General features: G+C 34.3%; 1 protein-coding gene across 1 annotated transcript in view; it reads left to right on the forward strand.

Moving 5' to 3' along the window:
- Positions 1-23,867, forward strand: part of LOC149802156 (cartilage oligomeric matrix protein-like) — a 142,536-nt gene that overhangs the window by 107,131 nt on the left and 11,538 nt on the right. The window contains exons 13-21 of the mRNA XM_089956562.1: positions 2,123-2,230; positions 3,410-3,575; positions 6,214-6,332; positions 8,635-8,687; positions 13,757-13,842; positions 14,515-14,610; positions 18,402-18,580; positions 19,074-19,122; positions 23,419-23,690. Coding sequence (XP_089812688.1) covers positions 2,123-2,230; positions 3,410-3,575; positions 6,214-6,332; positions 8,635-8,687; positions 13,757-13,842; positions 14,515-14,610; positions 18,402-18,580; positions 19,074-19,122; positions 23,419-23,690 — 1,128 coding nt within the window. The remainder of the gene's footprint in view (positions 1-2,122; positions 2,231-3,409; positions 3,576-6,213; positions 6,333-8,634; positions 8,688-13,756; positions 13,843-14,514; positions 14,611-18,401; positions 18,581-19,073; positions 19,123-23,418; positions 23,691-23,867) is intronic.

Raw genomic sequence — 23,867 nt, forward strand, 5'->3', positions numbered from 1 at the left:
TCAAAACTAGTAGCAGCTACGAAATAAGTTCTATTTGTATTTAAAATGATTAGCTGTTGTTGAGGTCATGATGGGACTACGTGTTTAAGATGTAAACTTTTTATAATTCTTTTTATTTCTTAGAGTAAAACGATTGATTTTTGTCAGGGCCACACTGGGTGTACGTGATCTTTAACAAGTACATAATTTCAACGAGGTTCTTTGGAGAGATATTCTCATTAGTAGTTGGACTCTTACACTGGAAGTTGCATGTTGTGCTGTTGGGAGTTATTTCAAATTACTTGGATTAAAAATAGGATTAATTCTTTTTTCGTGAAAAATATTTGTGTTCATGTGAAATTCTTAAACAAAGACGGCTCTTATAAAAAATTATTCAGAGTTCCAAAACTGGAGTGATATTTCTTGTTTCTGTAATGCATCAATAATTGACTGTTTTCATTGATGTCTATGGCTGAAACAATGTCAGTTTTCCCACCCAGAATAGCAAACACAATGAGAGAAAATGTGATTGGTTTTCGTCAGGACCACACTGGGTGTAGATGATCTTTAACAAGTACATACTTTCTATGAGGTTCTGGACCATGATCACGTGACCCCCTTTTTACATTTTGGAATACAATATAACCTTTTTTTGAGAGAGATATTCTCAGTTGCAGCTGGGTTTTTTCTTCACACTGGAAGTTGTATGTTTTGTTGTTTGGAGTTATTTCAAATTACTTGATTGGAGTTATTTCAAATTACTTGGATTCAAAAAGATTAATTCTTTTTTCCTGGAAAATATGTGTGCTCATGTGAAATTGTTGAACAAGGACAGTTGTTGTTGTTGTTGGGTTTAATGCCATTTTTCAGGACACAATAGGCTATACATGACAGCCAGTATTAATGGTGGAGGAAGGACCCGGGAAGACCTGGAAAGAACCACCAACCGACGAGAAGCTACTGGCAAGCTTTCTCACATACCCACATTGGCTGAATCTGAGACTTTAACTGGTGAATGGACAGTTTTTATAAACAAATTTCAGATTTCAAAAACCAGAGTGATAATTCTTGTTTCTACAAGCAACTGTAGACTTCAACACTACAGATTACAGCATACATCATCGTCTTCCATCTTGGATTCTTCGTCGGGATTCAAACTTGAAATCAGTAGAACATTTCGTTATTAGGACTTCAAAAATTTTATTCATGGATTATTCATGGATTATTTTTGTATCGTATTTTTTAAAGCTTGTTGTTTTCACTCTTTCTTCTGTTACTGTTTATTCGAACCTAAACACTTAATATATATATATATATATATATATATATATATATATATATATATATATATATATATATATATATATATATATATATATATATATCTTGCATGGAAAATAGTTGAGTTCTAACTGAAAATGGAAGTTAATACCCTTCTAGAAAAAATGTGTTTATATTCTTTCTTGAACTTTGACCTTAGCCACTGTTATTGTGCTGATGACTTCATCAATCATCGCTGTAACTATGATAAGGCATAAGGTTAAATGAACAGCGATAACTTAATCAGAATCTGGTACAATATGGCAGTCTCCATTTCGAAGACTTTACTTGGGAAGCATTCCAGTTTCTGCCCTGCTCAGTCTTCATGGAGAAAAGCAGCTCAGAACACTAGGCCATCCAGAACCTTAGAACACTAGGCCATCCAGGACCTTAGAACACTAGGCCTTAGACAAACATGGCCATTGGGGGCCCCAAATATGGACATACTTATTATTTCCACTTTGAATATTCTCAGTAAGATAAATTTTTATGTGTGTGTTTATTGTAGCGTAAATTGTTTGAGTGGATATATTCAGAATGATATGGAAAAACCTATTGTATGGTACTGTACAGTTTATTTTTTAAGGCATTTTTATTATGCTCTTTGCGATCACTCTTCTGCAAAACTAACATATCCAAGAAACATTCTTGCAAGAAATTTGACCCAGGGAACAATGCCTTGCAATCATAAGCGTGAAACTGAACACTCAAAAAACGGAGTAAGATCAGAAGAGTGAACTCCTGGTGCTGCAAAAATATTCGCTATACTGTAACAGATCTTCCTTATGGGTGCATTTTTCCAATTACCGTATTTACTTCTTAGGACAACTGCCCAGCGACTCCGAATAGTGGTCAGGAGGACGCAGACAGCGATGGAATTGGTGATGCCTGTGATTTAGATATGGATAATGATGGCATACTGAACAACCCAGTAAGTTTATTGTATCTTACAGCTATTCACAAATGCAAGGAACAACCCATTAAGTTTATTGTGTCTTACAGCTATTCATAAATGCAAGGAACAACCCGGCAAGTTTCTTTTTTCTAACAACAATACGTAAATGTAAGGAACAACCCAGTAAGTTTATTGTGTCTTACAGCTATTCATAAATGCAAGGAACAACCCGGGAAGTTTCTTTTTTCTAACAACAATACGTAAATGTAAGGAACAACCCAGTAAGTTTATTGTGTCTTACAGCTATTCACAAATGCAAGGAACAACCCGGGAAGTTTCTTTTTTCTAACAACAATACATAAATGTAAGGAACAACCCAGTAAGTTTATTGTGTCCATATGTAAAAGCTATATGCAACTGTAAAGCCTTTTCTTTTATCCATGGTGAAATCTTTAAATGTGGTGCAATTTTTCATATCTAATCATATTTATATACTAGCTTTTGCCTTTTCTTATTGCCATGTATTTATTAATAAATATCAAATCTATGTAGCGTTATCTCTCAGTAAACATAAATTTGTCAGTCTGTAATGTGATAATACTCATATTTAAATTTACAGTAATATATTTGAATATCACATACGAGTAATTTCACTAGCTACATTGATTCCAGACTCCAATTCAAGCAGCTTAAAATGAATTTGATGACATTTAGTACATGTAAGTGGTTTATTGCAAAACAAACATCCTTCCATTTTCTGGAAACAATGCACCATCATGTTATGACATTTCATATATACAAATATATATTTATATAGCATATTTTGAAATATATAATCAAACAGGTAGCAACCTTTCGTATTTTAATTTTTTACTCGAGTGCGAAAATTAAAGTCACAATACCGCCATCTCAAATGATCAAAATTTTGAAACAATATTTATTTGCATTCAGTCACCAATGCCAATTATGGTTTCTGATTTAGCATATGTATTAGGAATTTCAGATCTGTGAAAGGAAATTCAAATTTTATTTTTTGAAGAGTTCCTAACAAACACAAGGAAATATTCATCCTTCTGAATGTAATCAACAACAGTATATCCCAGTGATTTTTAATATTCAAGAGTGCCATTGCCGTAAATTTCTTAAGTCGTATTTTGAAATGAACTATGTTTTTGGAACACAAATCAATTCAGGTCAGTTTTCCTTCATTGCTAGGATAACTGTCCCTTCACTAAAAACCCAGATCAAAAAGATACAGAGGGAGAGCCTGACAAATCGGGAGACGCCTGTGACAACTGCCCCACGATTCCCAATCCTGACCAGAGTGACACAGATGATGACGGATCCGGAGATATATGCGATGTTGACATTGATGATGATGGTAAGTTTCTAAATATGACCTAATCAAACACAGAGTGACCTCAGTCTTTTATCAAGTAATTGGTTGGCAAAGCAGAAAACAAACGGCATCAGACGCAGTACCGTTTGCAGAACTTATTTATTGAAAGCAGATCCTCGTGAATGATTTTTAATTTTGCATGTGGCAAGTTATTTTTATCCTTTATGAGAAAGTGTTGAAGTAAGCTTGATTGCTAAATGGAATTCTGATACAACATGATGTTTCTTTGCTTTCGGAAAGAAACTGTTCAGTACTTATTGCATATTCTTCAGAACAAAACATTGTTATCTATAAATAAAATTATTCATTTTACAATTATTCCAATGATATAGATCATTGCATCTTTGGTCTTGCTGAAATTTCCGATAAAACTGAATACTTGCCCATTGTTTTCATTCCTTAAAGAAAGTTGTTTTCCGATAAATCAAATAATTGTCCACAGTTTTCATCACTTGCTAAAAGGTGGTTTTACTTGGGGACATATCATAGGAAATTGACAACTATCACAAAGCAGGCAGTCATTCCAGTAAAAGATGGTTGATCTTGCAGATGTTCCCAATGAAATCGACAACAATTCTTAGTTTTCAACTTTTCAATAAATTTGATCATACGCTGTTTTTCTCAATGGAACTTTCCAAATATTTTCAACTTTTAATACAAAATAGTTTATCTTGAGAGCTTTACAATAAAATATGAACTGTTTTTATTTTGTTTTAAAAATTGGAACTGTCAATGTAAGCGAGTTTATATTGCTGACATTAAATATGCAAGTCGTAATAGTTCTTGACTTTTGAATAAGAGATAGAGTGCCAAGTCATAGATGAGTAGCCACCAGGGTAAGAGCATCCAATTTAATTTAGCCATATATGGTTTCAGATGGTCACTCCATGGATAAGATTTATTCTTTTAGCTTTTATTTCATTTTTGTCCACTAATGAATGTATTGACTGGTCTGAATTTGTCAATTTGTTGCCAGTGCTACTTTTAGATCTCTCTGGTTGTAAAAAGAAAACGTGACACGTAACGGTAAGTAATTGATAGACAGTTGCAAACTGATGAGAATTCAGTTGAGCAATAAAGCTTTAAATGAAAATAAAAATCTCAGATAACTGGAATATCATGTCCTACAATTCATAAACATTTGGAAATGTTGGTCCAGAGAAATGGAATCCACCATTATAATGAGAAAAAGACTTGACTTTTTTTTTCTGGTTGTTGACTACTTTTTCCAGGACCTGACCGTAGCTTTCGATGAGTCTATCAATGTGCATGCTTTGTTGTTGTCAAAAGAAGATTAGATTAAGATTAAAGAGTTTAGAACCCAACAGATGCAACAGAATCACACATCGTGTATTATATACCTAAAGAGAGACATCACTGGACAGTTCAAAACTAATAGTTAAGAGTAATTTTTAGTGACGAAGCTAAAGTTGTTTTGGTACAGGAGCAAATGTATCTTTTTGAGAAAATCAGATGAAAAACTGCGACTAAAGTGTGGTACACACTTGCCATTAAATAATATTTCATTACTGTTGTTGTGTTGTACAGGGTGCATTACCTGCAACTGTGTTGGAAATCTTCCCTAGTGGAGGAGCTCAATGTATGACTCCACAAAGTGTATTAGCAAACTTAATGGAACTTAATCATTGCCCTATCCATTGCAGATCACGTACCTTAATCCAAGCTCTATCACAGATCCATGGTGTTAATCCATGCCCTATCCATCACAGACACTGGGCCTTAATCCATGCCCTATCCACCATAGATCCTGGGTGGTAATCCATACCCTATCCATCACAGATCCTGGACCTTAATCCATACCCTATGCATCACAGATCCTGGAACTTAATCCATGCCCAATCCATCACAGATCCTGGGTCTTAATCCATGCCCTAATGATCTTGGGCCTTAATAAATGCCATATCCATCAAAGATCCTGGGCTTTAATCCATGCCCTATCCATCAAAGATCCTGGGCCTTAATCCATGCCCTATCCATCAAAGATCCTGGGCCTTAATCCATGCCCTATCCATCAAAGATCCTGGGCTTTAATCCGTGCTCTATCCATCAAAGATCCTGGGCCTTAATCCATGCCATATCCATCAAAGATCCTGGGCTTTAATCCATGCCCTATCCATCAAAGATCCTGGGCCTTAATCCATGCCATATCCATCAAAGATCCTGGGCCTTAATCCATGCCATATCCATCACATTTCCTAGGTATTAATAGTATTGAAAACATGGCAAACAATTAAATCCAGTCTTGAAAAAAGGCTACATAAAATACATCCTTGATCTGATGATATTCTTAAGGTTCTTAACATTTTGAATGTTTTGAATCAATCTTTACCAGAGGACTGAATAATTCCATACCCATTTCTTGTAATTGCTGTGACAAATGTCATGGAATAATTTATGAAGTACTAGATGAGTAAATAAATTTTCATTTACATTTTTGACACGAGATAATTTAGAAAAAAGCAATGATGCTATTTTTACTATTATGACATCAATGCAAGTGACTGCTCAGTTTTGATCCTTACTGTAGTTGTTGTTATTACCAATGAAAATAACAGCTGTCTGAAAGATTTTAATGTTCACAGCATGTTTGTTTTTACAGACATCCCTAATGATATAGACAACTGTCCCAAAGTATTCAATCCTGACCAAAATGATACTGATAAAGATTCTTTCGGAGATGCCTGTGATAACTGTCCAAGGGAGATAAACATCGATCAGGTAAGCACCATAATTTAATTACTTTTGAAAACAAATTCTCATAAATATCAACGTAATTCTCATTCGTGATTAGTTGCTCGCATAACAAAAATAAATAGGTACAGTCCAAATTACTGTTTTCGCCCAACAACTCCATCACATTTCAAAAGAAAGTCACAAGGTCAAATAGAACAATCCTCCATCTCTAGAGATGGTACAGAAACAGCTCTTTCTTTTACTCCTGACGCACATAGAAGGATTCTAGCACATCAAACCAGCATTGCAGCTATGCAGCACATTCCAAGCTTAATTTGCAACAAGGTTTTTACTTGTAAACACCAATTATCTCGCCAACAGGAGCACGTTTGGAATATCCAATAGCATACAGAATTGTATAATTGGAGCCAACCCAATGGAGTTATGAACCTTGCAAAGAGAAATGCATGGCAGCGGGATTCAGGCTGGTGTGGTCAGTATTCAAAATCATTACCTAGTTGTTGTGAGCTTAAGCTAACAACTAAGTCACCGGAAGGAAGAAACTATCGCTGCTATATGCTAGTCATTCAAGTGCGTCAAGAGGCAAAGTTTCATCACGTTAAAGAGCGTCAACAAGCAAATTTTCATTACATTAGAGCTGGAATAGGTTGATTAGTCTTTATGTGATAGGGCTGAGGATACAAAGTATGTAATAAAGAAAATGTTTAAAATACAAATTTCACTCAGTCATGAGAAATAGTCATAGTGACCTACTTTTGCATAGTTGAGTTACACACATTGGTTTGTCAGATGTCTGTTTTTATGATTGCAATATAATATGGTTCAAAATGGTGAAGGTGTAACAAACAAATAGCTTCAACATAATATAATATAATATAATATGATATAATAGTGGTAATAGTAGTAGTAATAGTAGCAATGACTATTATAAAAATAGCCGTGTTCTATATATTCAGTTAAATATGTGGAATTTCTATTTCACCAACAAGCTTCAAAACACCAGCTGCATCATAGGACAATGACAATTCTCATATAGTGTGAGTGACGTACAGATGAGTGGTGTTGTGCAGATCGCATCTATGACACGCATATCAGGATCAAGCATACCGTATGAAAGGATTAGTCAGACTGGATACCTTGGTTGTGAGCACTAGCACTGGAATACATTCTTGTTGTGTACATGGACTACCAACCTTTGAGAAGTTTTTAGATGTTAACTCAGTTAGAACACTTTATGATGTACCGCAAGAGAAAATTTGCACATTTTATCTTCTGTTTCATAACATACCATGTATTTAGATTTAGTTTAGATCATCTCATTTTCTTGCAATTCTTTGTCTTGACATCTTCAGCATTTAGCGCCATTACTTGCTTATAAGTCAAGTCAAACTTCAAACTAAAATGATATTGATCTGCTGTTGCATAATGTGCCTGCAGACCAGTGAGAGTCTGTGTTTTTTTGACTGGTTATGTCAGACAAGCTGCACAGACTCAGATCTGCTTGATCTGGCTCTGTGCAGTTTGCAGTTGGATCTGGCTTTTGTGCAGTTTGCAGCTGGATCTGGCTTATAAACGAGTATTATAAAAATGGTAACTTTAAGTCTGCACCATATATCTTCCATTATGCTTAAGTACGATTAAATTCCAAACATATAAACATGTTCTCGATTTTGTCCATTTGGGTTTGTGACTTGACTGGTTCCATGACTTGTTCACCTCGGTTGATATAGTTTCCATTATGACTAGTCTTACCAAGGGGAAAAGCATCAGTTAATATGTAACAAAATTGTACGAACAGTATTCTCTTGCAATGTTCAGACACTTGTATTTTTTTAATTAAAAAACAAAAATTGATAGCTTATCTGAGATAACATAGTATTTTTGATTAGTATCGTTGGGCAGAATGTGACAAATTGTAACCTAATGTACTCTTTGCAACAATTAAAAATAATAAAAAATAAATAAAACTAAATAAGTAGATAAATAAATAAATAAATAAATAAATAAATAGGAACACTGTTTCATTATGAGTCACAGGTTCTATACATTTAAATTCATTAAAACTAAGTCATGTCAATCAAATCTTGTATCCCTTTCATCTAAAAGTATTCAACAGAATAATCAAATACTTGCAAATTATTAGTTGTATATGCATTGGTAGGTTTCTAATTAGAATTAATTTATAGAAGAAAATAAATAAAACACATTCTCCAAAAACAACAACTGTACAATAAAAAGCCAAAAACAAAAGAAAAACAACAACACAATAACAACAACAAAAACAAAATGAGAAAAAAACCCCAACTAATTGGCACATTTGTTTTAGAGTGACAGCGACAATGATCTTGTGGGTGATGCGTGTGACACAAATGATGACGAGTAAGTATTTAGAATAATGAACACAAATGATGATGAGTAAGTATTTAAAATAATGAACACAAATGATGACGAGGAAGTATTTAGAGTAATGAACACAAATGATGACGAGGAAGTATTTAGAATAATGAATTTGTAATGATGACAAGTAAGTATTTAGAAAAATGAATTTGTAACCATGGCGAATAAGTGTTAAGAATAATGAATTTGTAACGATGATGAGTAAGTGTTAAGAATAATGAATTTGTATTTAACTGGCTGAAAATCCGGAGCACAGTTTTCTTTCAGTATCTTCCATGCTTCTTTCTTTTAAAGAGAGAAAAAATCTCTGGAATGTTGCTAACATCTCCATCTGTATGTCCGTTCATTTGTCCGTTACACTAACCTCTTACACACCACCAAACTGAAATCCATTTAACTGTATGATAACAATATGTTTAATGGTTGTAATATTTAAACCTAAGAGGGGATGACAAAATCAAATGGACTAAATTTTAAATGCATGTATATGTATGTATGTATATATATATATATATATATATATATATATATATATATATATATATATATATATATATATATATATATAAAGTCCAAGAGAAGTGCCTTGAGCAGAACATGAATCTGTAAGCCGTCTTCATGGATCTGACAAAGGTTTTCAGTACAGTCAACAGAGATGCACTGTGGGTAGTACTCAAGAAGCTAAGGTGTCCTCAGAAGTTTACCAACCTCATCTGGCTCTTCCATGATGACATGACTGAAGAGATTCTCTCAGACAGTGAACTCTCTGAGAAATTCCCCATATTTAACTGTGTAAACAGGGCTGTGTACTCACTCCAGTACTCTTCAACCTCTTCTTCACACAGGTACTACTCCAAGCCATCCATGACTTTGACCTTGGTATCTATATTAGATATTGTCTGGATGGATCAGTGTTTCAGGGCTCGAAATTAGCGGTAGTCCGCTAGCCAGAGGCTAGCAGATTTCCTGTCGGTCTAGTAGCTTTCATAATGTTAACAGTCTGATGGGCTAGTAAGTTTCGGTTATCAATAGTCAGCGTTTGTTTATGCCATTCCCTATTAAAGACTTGACTTAGCCGATGTTCTGTAGAATCAAAGCAGTGGCCATTGTAAACACAGACATAAAAATATTAGCATGAGAAGATAAAGCAAATTTCTGCCTCGTAAAGGTGAGTTTCTATAACAAGAATCCATCTGATTTCATGCATTTCACTTAACAGTGCAAATTATGGTCCCATCATTAACAACTGAAGTTTGATAATTGATCCTAATTAATCTGATAATGAATTAAATGAAAAAATGATGTGGTATCACACTTTATTCACTCGACCACAGTAACAAACTACAAAGCGGTATTCCACACAAAAGAGCACAGCAAAAACTATTCAAAGAAATTAGTTTTCATGTTTTTTTGTTTAAGGTTCCTTTTTTTTGTTGCTTGCTATCCAAACGCTCCAACAGTCACAAACAGGAAAGTACGTATTTTACATTTCCATCGACATAATATAAGAATTATATCAATTTATTACAATTTCGTTATTGACACATCCTTTTCATACAACTACTTATTCTATGATGCTACAAATAGTTTTTATATTTTTCCCTTACAAGAATGAACAAATAATTGAATACATGTGGAGATATCCAAGCAAAATGCCATACATTTGTTGGGAATTAAAATCTCTGAGCATGGGCATCTAAGATTTGAAAATTTTCCGCCTTATTATTAATTTCAACAATGCATTGAAGTTCGATTAATTAGGAACAATTACCAGACTTACGACTTATGATACCGTAATTGGAGCTGTTAAATACAATGTGCTGAGTGTCAGATGGCTTTGTTTGATGGGAACACACCTTTTCCAAGCTGAAACTAACACTATCTTCTGATGCTCATATTTTATAATAGTGTTTACAATAGCCACTGCTTTGATCATGCAGAACATCTGCTGAAGTTAAGTCTTTGTTACGGAGATGCCATTTAATTGTGGGAGGGGGCAAAAACACGTGTTTTGAAACGTTTTTCTTGCTCTGACTTTCTTATATAAAGGACACTGTGCCATTCCTTTTCTTGCTTTAAATAATTCGCGTCAGCTATACTATAACATCTCGTATTTCAAAACAAGGCACAATTCCTTCCTTATAAGACAGGCAAAATGTGGCATTTGATAGAAGGTGATCAGCCACCAAAAAAAAAAGCAAAAGTTGAATGAGAATGATGGGGAATAATTCTTATGATAGGGAAAAGTGTAATGGAAAATTTCAGAAGAAAGACAAAAGACGGGGAATGGCTGACTTATGATGAGGAAAGGATAGTTATGTGGTGTAACTGGTGTACACAATTCGCAAAAACAAACGCACAGAAAATAGCCAGTTTTATTGTGGGTTGTTCGAACTTTAATATTGAATCGGTAAATGTACATATAAGCTGTGTGACATTGATTTGTGAACAGGACTAGTAAAGATTTGGCAGGACTAGTAAATTTCTCAATATACTAGTCTTTCTGGCTACAAAGAAATGTGTGTTAAATTCGAGCCCTGTGTTTGATCTGATGCCTAGCTGCAAAAACCAAGATGCTAGAAAGACTCATCACTGAAGCACTCTTTGCAAATGACTGTGCCCTCATGGCCCATGAAGAGACTGACACCTACAGGCAATCATGGACAGGAATCTCTGAAGCCTCCAATCTAGTTGGACTCACAATTAACCTGGGAAAGATAGAAGTCCTCTTCCAGCCTGCCCCAAACACTGTCCCTTCACAACCCTGCATCATCATTAGTGACACGCAGCTAAAGAATGTGTACAGTTTCAAATACCTTTGCAGCACAATATCCAGTGATGGCTTCCTGAACAAAGAGATCACTGCAAGGATCCAAAAAGCCAGTCAAGCACTCAGGTGACTCTGATCCAAGATCTTGCAGCACAAGGACATACACCTGTCAACAAATATGAAAGTATACAATGCAGTTGTCCTCACATCTCTCTTGTATGGCTATGAAACGTGGACTGTCTACCGATTGCATATCAGTCAGTTGGAACAATTCCACCAGTGATCCCTGAGATCCATCATGCGGATCAAGTGGCAGAACCGAATCATAAACCAAAAGGCCTTGATAGAGCCAGTACAACAAGCATCAAAGCCAAACTAATCCAGGCCCAGGTTCGTTCGACTGGCCATGTCATCCGCATGGATCAAAACAGAATCACAAAGCAGCTTTTCTTTGGTGAGCTAGCTCAGGGCAACCAGAACCAAGGCTGCCCTCACAAGAGGTACAATGACAATCTCAAGATGCACATCAAATGGACAGACCTTCAACCCCACCAGCATGAACTCGCTGCCTCACACAGAAGCCACTGGCGAGCCCTGACCAGAAAAGCCCGTTCCTCCTTTGAGTATTTTGCTGCAGCTCATGAGAGACATCACATAGCTGTATCCCAGCCACCCCCAGCCACTGGTGTCCCGATCTCCACCTGCAGCCACCTTTGTGCGTCAAAATTTGGATTCTGGAGCCACATGCGCATCCATCATACATTTGATAAGAGCTTGCGTAGTTTACTGAACCAACATTATTACGCTTTTGATAAGTTTTCACATTCCAGTTTGTAAGTTGTTTACATACCGTTTCCCTGTGCTATTTGGTGAAGTTAAATTTAAGTTATCTCTCATGAAATCTCCATTAGTATAACCTAAGCAGGATTCAACAAATACAATCGAAGAAAATATTATATGTTTTCAGAAAGAGTCAAACCCCCATTAAAATGAATGAAAAATATTGACCAGGCAGTGAGGTTGTGGGGTGGGAGATAGATGTGATTCGTGACAATTCACATTTGTTTTTTATTTTCTTTTAGCTCTACTGATAATAGAAGAGCTTATGGGATGGTCTTTCGTCCATCATCCCTCCATTCATTAGCATAAGCTTGTTATCGCTACCCCTCCTGAACTACTTGGAGGACTGGTATAGACCTTTGTACAGACATTCACCCCATGGTCTAGTTGGTCCTAAATGAAAATGATGCTGATCTGACATCATTACGGTTGTCACAGTGGCCATCTTGAAAATCTTGTTATTACTACTCGTACTGAATATAAAGTCATATTGATATGTTGTGTTGCTTTTTTTTATCACATAACTTCTTATAATGTCTAATTAGTCCTAAATGAAAATGGTGCCAATCTGATGTCTGAAATGGCTGCCACAGTGGAAAGCTTGAAAACATTGTTATCAGGGCTTCTCCTCAATGAAGGATCCTATCAGCACTGGGTATTAACTAAATAACTTTTTATAATTTCTGGTGATCCTAAACTGGTCCAGATCTGACAGCCTGTAAGTGGCAGCTGTCTTGAAAATAATATTTTTCCTACTCCTCTTAAATGGAAACCCATTTTGACACAAGGTTTTCATTAGATGAGTTCTTATGGTGTCATCTTGATTCAAAATAAAATTGATAAACCTTCAATGTGGCCATGGTGGCTTTTTTGAAAATATTGTTATCTCCATTCCTCCACAATGGATGCATATGTCAACATTAAGTTTTCATCAATTGACTTCTTGGTCCTAAATAAAAATGTCAACTGTCATACATCAAATATGACTGCTACAAATGCAGTCAAAACATTATATTACTACTCCCCCAGAATGAATGATCACTATTACAGGGGGTGTTCACAAAAAACTCTAATGATGTCTAATTTGTCCAAAATGACAATGGTTTCTATCTGACATCCAATATTTCCTATACAGCAGCAAATTTAGAAAATCTTGTTATTGCTAAAGAATATCAAGGATGGTTTCATTACTCAGCAATAAAGGGAAGAAGTGGTCTTATCTTGAATTCCAAGAAATTCTTTTTGCCCGCTGGAGTGCCTATCCCTTTTTGAGACTTTTATGTCTCATTATTATGGCAAGAAAGTAGATTATTTAAAAAAATACAGGTCATAAGATATTTGGCAGAATATTTAAAAAGAGGCAAAATTATTTCCTGCCTTTACTTACAAATACTGCAGTAGCAATTAGTGTTTATATTTCACATCTGCTTACTTGTTAAAGGGATTCCGATGGTCACCAAGACAACCAGGATAACTGTAGAAGTATCCCAAATGCAGATCAAATAGACACTGACAAAGATGGAGTGGGTAGGCAATATTTTTTAGATTTAAAACATGCTAAAATAAAGTGCAGTACTTGACATATGCAGTCTTAAATTGTTATGATTGTTTCTGTTCATATTTTGATATAAAAAATTGCTATAATAATAACAAAGATCAAACACTTCACTTTAAAATAATTGCTGTGTGTACTAACTCTATTACAGTACAGTGCTGTAAACTTTGTTAGAGTACAGTACTATAAACGTTATTAGAGTATAGTGTTATAATTATAGGTTACTGCATTTGTATGGGAAAATATGAACGAGTTTTTTGGATGGAATACTGTACGACCTTGCAATATGAAGGTGTGCAATATTGTAAAATATTGAATGATTCTGATAATGTAAAGTTAAAGGAGAAAAAAATGAGCATATAATAAATATTATTAGTGCACAGTGTTATAACTGTATTAGAGTGTGGTGCTATGAGCGTTATTATAGTTCAGTGACATAAACTTTATTAAAGTAGTGTTAAAGTGGTATAAACTTTTATTAGAGTACAATGCTATAAACATATTTGAGTACAATGCTATAAACTTGTGATATATCACACCATTGTTATTGCAAAACCGTTATTTATTTTCATAATATATTTTAAGTACATTAGTCTCAGAATAATGACAAGTGATGATAACCATTCATTTACTATTGTCAACAGGCGATGCATGCGATGAAGATGATGATAATGATGGGGTTCGTGATTTGAAGGACAATTGCCCCCTAAGACCCAACCCTAACCAGGAAGATTTAAACGGTTGGTGTTCTCTGTTATATTTTTAAATTCACAGTGTTAATCCTTTCTTTCAGACCACTCTCAGAATGAAATCACATCAAATTAGCGAATACATATGGTCATTGAAAGTTATTTTTAGACAAGTAAACTTTAACTCTAAAATAATAAAAAAACAGTAAAATAAAGCTGTGCAATTAAGACGATGTTATCACAGTCCAAACATTGCCCCTGTGTGAAAGGTTTATGTTTATCCTGCTATGACCCGTACGAAATTTTCCACATGGATTGGATATGGAATCCATACGTACTTTTACAGAAATATCCATATGGACATTTTTATTCTATAGTTGGAGCACTCTTATGGATTTCATTGTATCCATATGGAAATGTTATGGACTCTGTACGTACACTGTATGGAAAATCTCATGGAATATGTTAATTAGTCCATGAGATCTGTAGGTTGTCCATATGGAATAAAATTAAAATTCCATATGGAATTTGGCAATAATCCATATAGAATTTGGTAATAGTTCATCCGGTAAGAAATTTTCCAGGCATACTTAAGGTGGATTTCAGACGGGTTTTTTAAGTGCTGTCAGTCTAAACCATACAAAAATCTGCATCAGATTTCTATTAAACTGCCTAATGATTCTTAGACGTTATTGGGAATCAATGATAAATATTCACCATAATTTTTAAAATGGATCATAAATTTTATTTTGACAGACATTATCAAATAAGATTTAGGTTTTCTTGTCTTTATTTTCTTTCTCGCATACAAAGCCTAATCGATGATGGCATCACTTAAGTCTTTTTCATTTCACTGAAAAGTCTGGTGAGATTTCACAAATATTTGACTAAAACTTCTGTGAGATTTCACTAAAATTTTGATCATTATATAGTATTTTACTGAAGTTTCAGAAGTTTTTCATACATTTCAGAAGGTTTCAGATTAATAATGAATATGAATTAAACAGGACTTTATTAACCAAGGTGATATTAAGTTTGCATTATTTTTTTTTACAGATGTAATTATGTGACATCCAAGGCAAGAGATATGGGAGTTAATAATAATAATAATAATGACTTTATTTAGAGAAGGTAACTTAATTAATTGCAGAACTAATCTACCTTGAGGCCTTCTATCTGTTATGTACAATAATTACAGTATATACAACATGATGTGAAGAATCTGGCTTGACACTAAATAATTAAGTGAACACACAAACATATATAAAATATTAATCTGCATTGAAAAATTCAACTGTGAAAATAATGCAAAATTACAGAAAAGCATCCATTTGAGACATGAAAAGAAGAAATGCTAGAAGCCTGCCATGTCACTTGTACTGCAACTTGATTTTTGATTAATGTACAAACTATGATGCTATTGTGGTCTCTTGAATTAGTCCTTGTTCCATAAGCAGCCGTGACAAATGTTTATCATGATATTAGTACTCTTATTTTACACTGAATTCCAACATACCTAGAATATTTTGATAATATACTCAATAATGCCTCACGATATTGCACGATGATTCTACGTGTGGGCCAAGAAAATTCCGCAAAGATATGATGATCTTTGATAGACATGGGTATTTTGCATGAATTCCCACCAATGATCTATACATTGTCCTCCTTAAATTCATCCTGGAAGTTAATCAGTTTTGAGTTATATAACTTCAAAATCACCCTTTTCAATTCCTTGTTCTATTTAGCACGTTAGCCGCTACTGTAGAGCTGTTTATGGCACAAAAAGCAAAATGCTAGTCCTGGCGTTCAGTTTTCATACAGACTGACCAATTACATTCTCATCGACTTTGCATTCAAGCTATTCTCATTGCCACACATTTTTCAAATGGTTATTCAAACTCGTATCCCGCTCGAATCGCCATGTTTAGTATTCCCATCAGTTTTCATTATGCGACGATTCATGGGGCAAGTACAAACTTTTGACCAAAAAGAAAGCTCTTTACAATGAGCATCCTTTAAATAATAAATGGAACAAATACTTATTAGAAAGCCTGTTGCGGAATGGGACCGGATAGAGCATATTTTAAAAAAGTTTCGGAGACGATATTAAAGAAAGGGTCCATATAGAGGGAAATCAGATTCAGGTAAGGAGTAAAGCGAAATTCTGATTTAAAATAGAAAACAAGAAAACTTGTTTGAGGGCAGTTAAAGCCAGTTTAAATTTTTAAAAAAATACAACAACAACAATAACAAAATTTGATAAAGAAATATAATACAGAAAGATGTGGAAAGAAGTTATTGTTCCCAAAACAAACAATGCAATTACAGCTATCAGAAACGGGGAATATAAATGCTGTTGAAAATTATTCAGATTGTACAAGAAACAAAAAACAAATTTTATTATATCTTACTGATAGTTTTTACTAAAATGTTAGTGATATTACAATCACAAAATATTACTATATTTTTAGAATTTTTGACAAGCTCTCAGTGAAATTTCAATCACAAATTCCCACTGATATTTTCAGAAATGTTGGCAGAGTCAGTGAAATTTCAATCACAAAATTTCACTGATATTTTCAGAAATTTTGGTAAAATCTCCTAAAATACCATAATTTTAGTGAAAAAGGACATTTGAGTGAATGTCAAGAAATATTCATTGATTTTGCTGAAATTTAAGTCACATTTTCACTAGGGTATGATTTTTGTAGAGCATATTATAGGAAGCCAACAAGGTTACTTTTCAGAATAAACATCAGATCAAGCCCAAAATCCACCTTGCACCAAATTTTTTCTAAGTCCAAAGATTCATCTATGCTTGTACTTCCAGATATTAATTTTCTGATCATGTTACATTTTCTCTACTTTTTTGGTCATGTCTTTGTTTTTAAACATCTGTGGAAATAAATTAAAGAAAACTGACATACATGTGTTTCTTCAAATTTATATGAGTATATATTCATCCTTCCACATCAGCTCACTGACATATACATGTACTCTTAACTCCCACCAATATTTCTATTTGAATCAGATAGTTTAGGTTATTAATTCTTCAGAGAGTATTTTCCATGATGCTATAATACATGAGCCTGATTTCCATATGGAAAAAAGTGCTTATGGATTAAAGTTGCAACTTTATTTCATATGGAATTTTCACTTGCTGTGAAGTACTTATGGAATTGATATGAAATAAATTGTCTGATTCCATAAGTTTTTCAGTCCATATCTCTTCCATACGGATTCCATAAGTATTCCATATGGAATCCATGAGAAATTTCTGTATGGGGTCTACCAATAGTCTCTCTCTCATCAGCATTTAATTATGTAAGGATTGCAATGATAAATCAGTGTTGACCAAAGTTACGTAGGAATTTCACCGACTTATGCAGTGTCATTGAACTCCTGCTGCACCATGAAAGTATGCAGTAATTGAATACATAAGTATGCAGTGTTATGGATAAATGAATTCATATGAGACATATATTTTCCAGGTGGGCTCTTAGGTATTTCCTGACTTCATGGTCTGCTGAATGATTGATATCATTAAAGCTATTGAGATGTCATCCCTGTTGAAACATAAATACTCACTATACATGCAAAAACAAATGTACATATTCAGCTGACACTGACCCAGAGGAACAGCCAAGAAGATCAAATTTGTCATTAGACATCAAAGCAGTAAAGGATTGGGGATAGATGTTTAGCAAGTGCTGAATTGTAGTTTATACTTGCTAAAAGTTTGATTTTACAAGTTATATGTGCTTGCATGTATATATTTCTTATTTACAGCTTTGTATTAATATTCTTTTAAATAACTAAACATATAAATAATTTCATAGGCGATGGAGTGGGCGATATCTGTGCTGAAGACAGCGATGGGGATGGGCACAAAGATCCGTTCGATGTTTGCCCAGATAATGGGGAACTGTATGCCACTGATTTCCGGGCATTCCAAACCGTCATACTGGACCCTATAGGGGACTCCCAAATCGACCCCAATTGGATCATTCTAAATGAGGTATGATCACAGTGTTATCCACTTTGTATGGAATAATGAACATAAAAAAGGAAGATAAACATTTGAGAAAATAATTTTGCATGGGAACATGATTTTTTGTAATGTATTTAAACAATTGTATAGACATAATATATTTATTGATCTATATTTTTGTTCGCAATCATCATGTATAGTTAAGTGTAGTTAAGGTAATGCTTCATCAATCGGAATGATTTCAACAACAAAGAATGGATGATGAAATCTTGGAAATAAAATTGCATGTTTTAAAATGAATGACATTACTGCTTTAAATGGACATTTTCATGTGATATATAAAGATGATAACTGTACCGTACAAATTGACATGTATGAAAACCTTAAAAAATCAGGATACGAGTAAACATAATGGAGTCATTGTAATTACACACGTATAAAGACATAACGATAGTATAAAGAATTATAGTCGTCATCCATTTGATCCTCCAAATGTATATCATGTTTTCTGTTGCTTTAGGGTGCAGAAATCGTACAGACCATGAACAGTGATCCTGGAATCGCAATCAGTAAGTATGTAAAATTTAAAAAAAGAAATAGAAATCATAAGTATGTAGAATTTTAAAAAAAATAGAAATTGAATCGGTAAGTTTGTAGAATATAAAGCAATGAAATATAAATCAGTTTGTAGAATTTATAAAGATAAAAATCAGTAAGTGTGTCAAAAAAAAATAAATATAAATCAATATGTGCAATTTCATAATAAGAAAAGAAATCAGTTAGTATGTAAGATTAAAAAATAGAAATATAAATTAGTGAGGATGTAAAATAAAAAATAGAATAGATATTAATGTGTACGTATAAATTATAAATCAGCAAGTATGTAAAATTAAAACAAATAGAAATAGAAATCAGTATGTATAATTTAAAAGAAAATAAGTATAAATCAGTCTGTAAAATTAAGAAAAATAGAAACATAAATCAGTAAGTATTTAAAATTTAAAAAAATATAAATCAGTACTTATGTCAAACTTAAATAACAAGAAAGAATATTTCTTCCTTGTTTGGTTGAGATTCTTTTTCTGTCTTTCCATGCGCTCTTTTTTCTGTGTTTGTTTACAATTCAGTTCTTGCAATCAGTAGTCGATCACCACTGTTTTGATATCCACTTTTAACATGACTGCCACAATGGCTGTCTTCACAATCTTGTTATCACTTCTTCTTCTTGATGGCCGGTCACATTGGCATAGTGCTTTACTAAAATGCCCATTTGGTACTAAACAGAAATGGTGCCAATTTGATATGGTATATGACCACCATGGCATCCATTTTGAAAATGTTGCTATTGTTACTGACGTCTAAAATGGAAAGTTATATCAATATCGGGCTTCCACCAAAAGACGTCTTTATAATGTCCTGTTGGTCCTAAATGAAATTAGTGATAAGCTGACATACAAAATGTACACCAAAGCAGCTAATTTGAAAATCATCGCTGAAGGATGTCAAAGGTTTTTTCAGCACTAAGCAGTTAAAATGAAGAAATGGTCTTATCTTGAATTCATGGAAATTCTTTTTAGCCATAATAGCTTGAGTTCCTTTGAGGGACTGCATGTTGTTCATTTCGATACAGTTTATTTTGTGATTGTATAATCTGAGATAATTCGTTTCATGATAAAATTCCCGATTATATTTTGACCAGTCTTTGAATTTCAGTCCTATACATTCTGCACATTTGCTAAAGAATTTCTTGTCTGTTCAAAATTAATAAAGTATTGATCTTAAACTACAAAGCACTCTGACTGGAGTACTTTTCAACATTTCCGTTAAAAGTTCAGTTTTACTTGTGGAGAAACATATGTTGTACTTTTTTGGTAGTCACTAGTGCCATAAAACATACCATACCATTCAGTGAATCTGTATCAGCCACAAAATGCACCATTGCCATTTATCGAATCTGTATCAGCCACAAAATGCACCATTGCCATTCAGTGAATCTGTATCATTCATTCATTCACAGTCTCATTCTATCGCTACGTGTATTTTTGTCTGGATATATAGCCAGTATGTCTTTAATAAATCCATAGTAAGTTACTTTTGTTAATTTGATTTTCGAGTTTTTCATATTGACTAGCTGTTACGACTCTATGATATTAAACTAAGTAGCAGAAAAAGCAAAACCATCAAGTTTAGTAAAATTCAATAATTATTTTAATTTCATTGAATAAAAAAATGAAAAATTTAAAGAAACTTTGAGAATTGTGAATTAAATGCTAAATAATCCTAAACATTCGATGACAGATTATAGTGAGTAGTCTGCAAGCATTGCTGGACTCCATTTTGCCATGATGATTATATAAGCGTTTCTCGATTGTTACAATGTCCTTGTGAAATCACTTGTCGTGCTCGTCACTCACTGTTCCGTAGTTAAGTGCAATTTTTTTATTATTGAGAGTGCAAAAAATGTATATTTAGTGACATGTTGCAACCAAAAGGTTTTGTATGCCTTGAAGACATTTTCCAATAACTCCCTGTAGTTGTCTGTCTTATTTTTTCTGAGAAAATATGTTGCCACTAACTGGAAGGCTTTCCGTGCTGTCTTTTCCATGCCATACAGTTCACAGACTAATGCATCATCTTAAAGAAGTTTATGAATCTGAACACCAACAAAGACGTATTCCTTTAACTTGGCTTCACTTAACCTTGGAAATTTACAGTGGAGGTACTTGAATCCTGCATGTGTATTGTCCATGGCCTTGACATAGTTCTTCATCAGACCCAGCTTGATGTGCAAGGGTGGTAACAAAACCTTCCTTTGCAATAAGTGGTGGATGCTGAACATTTTTCATCCTAGGCTCCAATGACTGTCAGAGTGGCCAATCACTCTTGATGTAGTGGGAATCTTTCACACGACTATCTCATTTGCAGAGAAAACAGCAGTACTTTGTGTGTCCAGGCTGCAGACCAAGCAAGAGTGCACAAACTTTCAAATTCCACAAAGCTGCCACTGATGTTGGTCACAGTTTATGCACTTCAAAAGTTGTTTCATGTTTTCATAGATTTCCTTCATATGGACTGCATGACCAACTGGAATTGATGGCAAAACATTGCCATTATGCAGCAAAACAGATTTAAGACTTATCTTCAATGAATCAGTGAACAGTCTCCACTCATCTGGATCATGAACGATGCTGAGGGTTACCATCACATCATCGATGTTGTTGCAGGCTACAAGATAAATCACCTTCCATGAAAAAGAATGGGACAAGATCCTTTTGACGGTCACGGAACATGGAAACCATAACATCACCTGCCATGAGATTCCACTGCTGTAGTCTGAAGCCAAACAGCTCTGCCTTACTCTTGGATAGTTCCAAATCCCTAACAAGGTCATTTAGTTGAGGTGTGGTTCAGAGGAGGAGGATGGGAGAAAATATGGGTCATGTGACATTGATGGTTCAGGACTAGAAGTTTCATTCACTACCCCTTCCTAGTCTGACTGAAGTGAGAATGATTCTGGTGCATCAGGAACCTGCAGTCCTTCTCTGTGGGGTACTGGGTGTATAACTGATGGAATGCTTGGATAATGTAGATTCCACTTTTTTTTCTCTGACACCTTTCCCAAATGGAGCACCATGCAGAAGTAACAATTGCTGATATGACCAGTTGGTTCTCTCCAAATTGTTGGCACTGCAAAAGGCATATATTTTTTTTCCTGTTTGACAACTGGCAAAGATTTGTTGCACATGTGTTGCAGCATATGTGAGGGTCCCACCTCTTGTCCTGATCTTCATTTTTGCAGCAAAATAAAGGTGATAGGCATTCTTAATGGTGGTAGTTATACTGTGCTTCTGTGATGCAAAAGTCACTTTACCACATAATGGCAGAAGTTATCTGCATTGTTTACACAAGTACGAGGCATCTTTGCTCACTTTGACAAAACAGAAATGTGTCCCTTTGCAAAATCAAACACTGACAAATAAGACAGCATGACACTGTATAATTTCTAGAGCTGATATAGGGCAATTTGTTCAGCAGAGTGATGCAGGCTTAGTTATGATTGCATCATCCATGACTTCTATGAATACCATGATGCAATTCATATCATGTATGATGCAATACCGGCTTCAGATTGCACCATTCATTGTGTTGCCTAAAAATCAAGTACTGTCCAAACCCAGTCATAGATTTATTCATCGATCCAGTCAAAGATGTATTTTTATAACTCACTAATATACTCTACCATTCCCAACTTAAAGGTCGTATATACTCAGACCCAGTATCATATGTTTAAAACTAGAGCCAATCAACAATTTTAAGCACCATTTTTGTTCTCAGTGACCCAGAATTAGTACTACATTTATTTCAGAAGCCTTTTGGCTGTGAACAAGTGTTACCAGTCTATTTTCCATTCTCCATCTAAATGAAGATTTGTGTGCTCAGTTTATTAAGTTAAGGATTGACTAGTTGTATTTCACATTTTCTGTAATCCATGTTTTAGCAATAGTTATAGTATTCATATTTTATAACATTGGTAGATTAAAATCAAGATTTTAAAAAGTCCCACTTTGGGAAAAATATTTTCTTTTAAAATCTCATCCACTAGAGTCAGTCTGGCCCACCATATAAGTTGTCCTCAGCATTACCAGGAAAGTTTCTTATTATATTTAAATATCATAGAAAATAGTTTATCAAGTGTGGTGTTTGTATTGTACAAGAAGGTTAACGCCATAAAAAGCTGATTACTTGTTCTAAGAGTTTTTTAATGTCAGCTGTATTCTGCATATTATAAATATGTTTCAGAATTCGTTTTCTTGTTAAATTTGTTCCATTATAATTAACATATTGTGCCAATGTCCTTTACACAGGTTACAATGGTTTCAGCGGTGTGGACTTCAGTGGTACATTTTTCGTCAATACGGATGTTGATGACGACTATGCCGGCCTTATTTTTAGTTACCAAGATAGTGCCAGCTTTTACACCATCATGTGGAAGAAAGCTCGACAAACCTATTGGCATGCAACGCCATTCCGCGCTGTGGCAGAACCTGGGATACAGCTGAAATTGGTCAAGTCTAAAACTGGGCCAGGAGAAGTTTTGCGAAATGCGTTGTGGCATACCGGTGATACTAAAGACCAGGTGTGTTATAGTTTTAATATGTATACACAGTCATATAATACAAAGTATTTTCCCAATTTATTGATATTTTCTAGGTATATTTTGTCTACGCCACCTTTTTCACAGCTGGATGTATTAAAGAAATACAAACATTGTGTAAATTCTCGAAGCAGACATATATTTCACACTAGACTTCTG

The sequence above is a fragment of the Sinohyriopsis cumingii genome, chromosome 4 (assembly GCF_028554795.1).
Source record: "Sinohyriopsis cumingii isolate HCF-2022 chromosome 4, ASM2855479v2, whole genome shotgun sequence".
NCBI lineage: Eukaryota > Metazoa > Mollusca > Bivalvia > Unionida > Unionidae > Sinohyriopsis > Sinohyriopsis cumingii.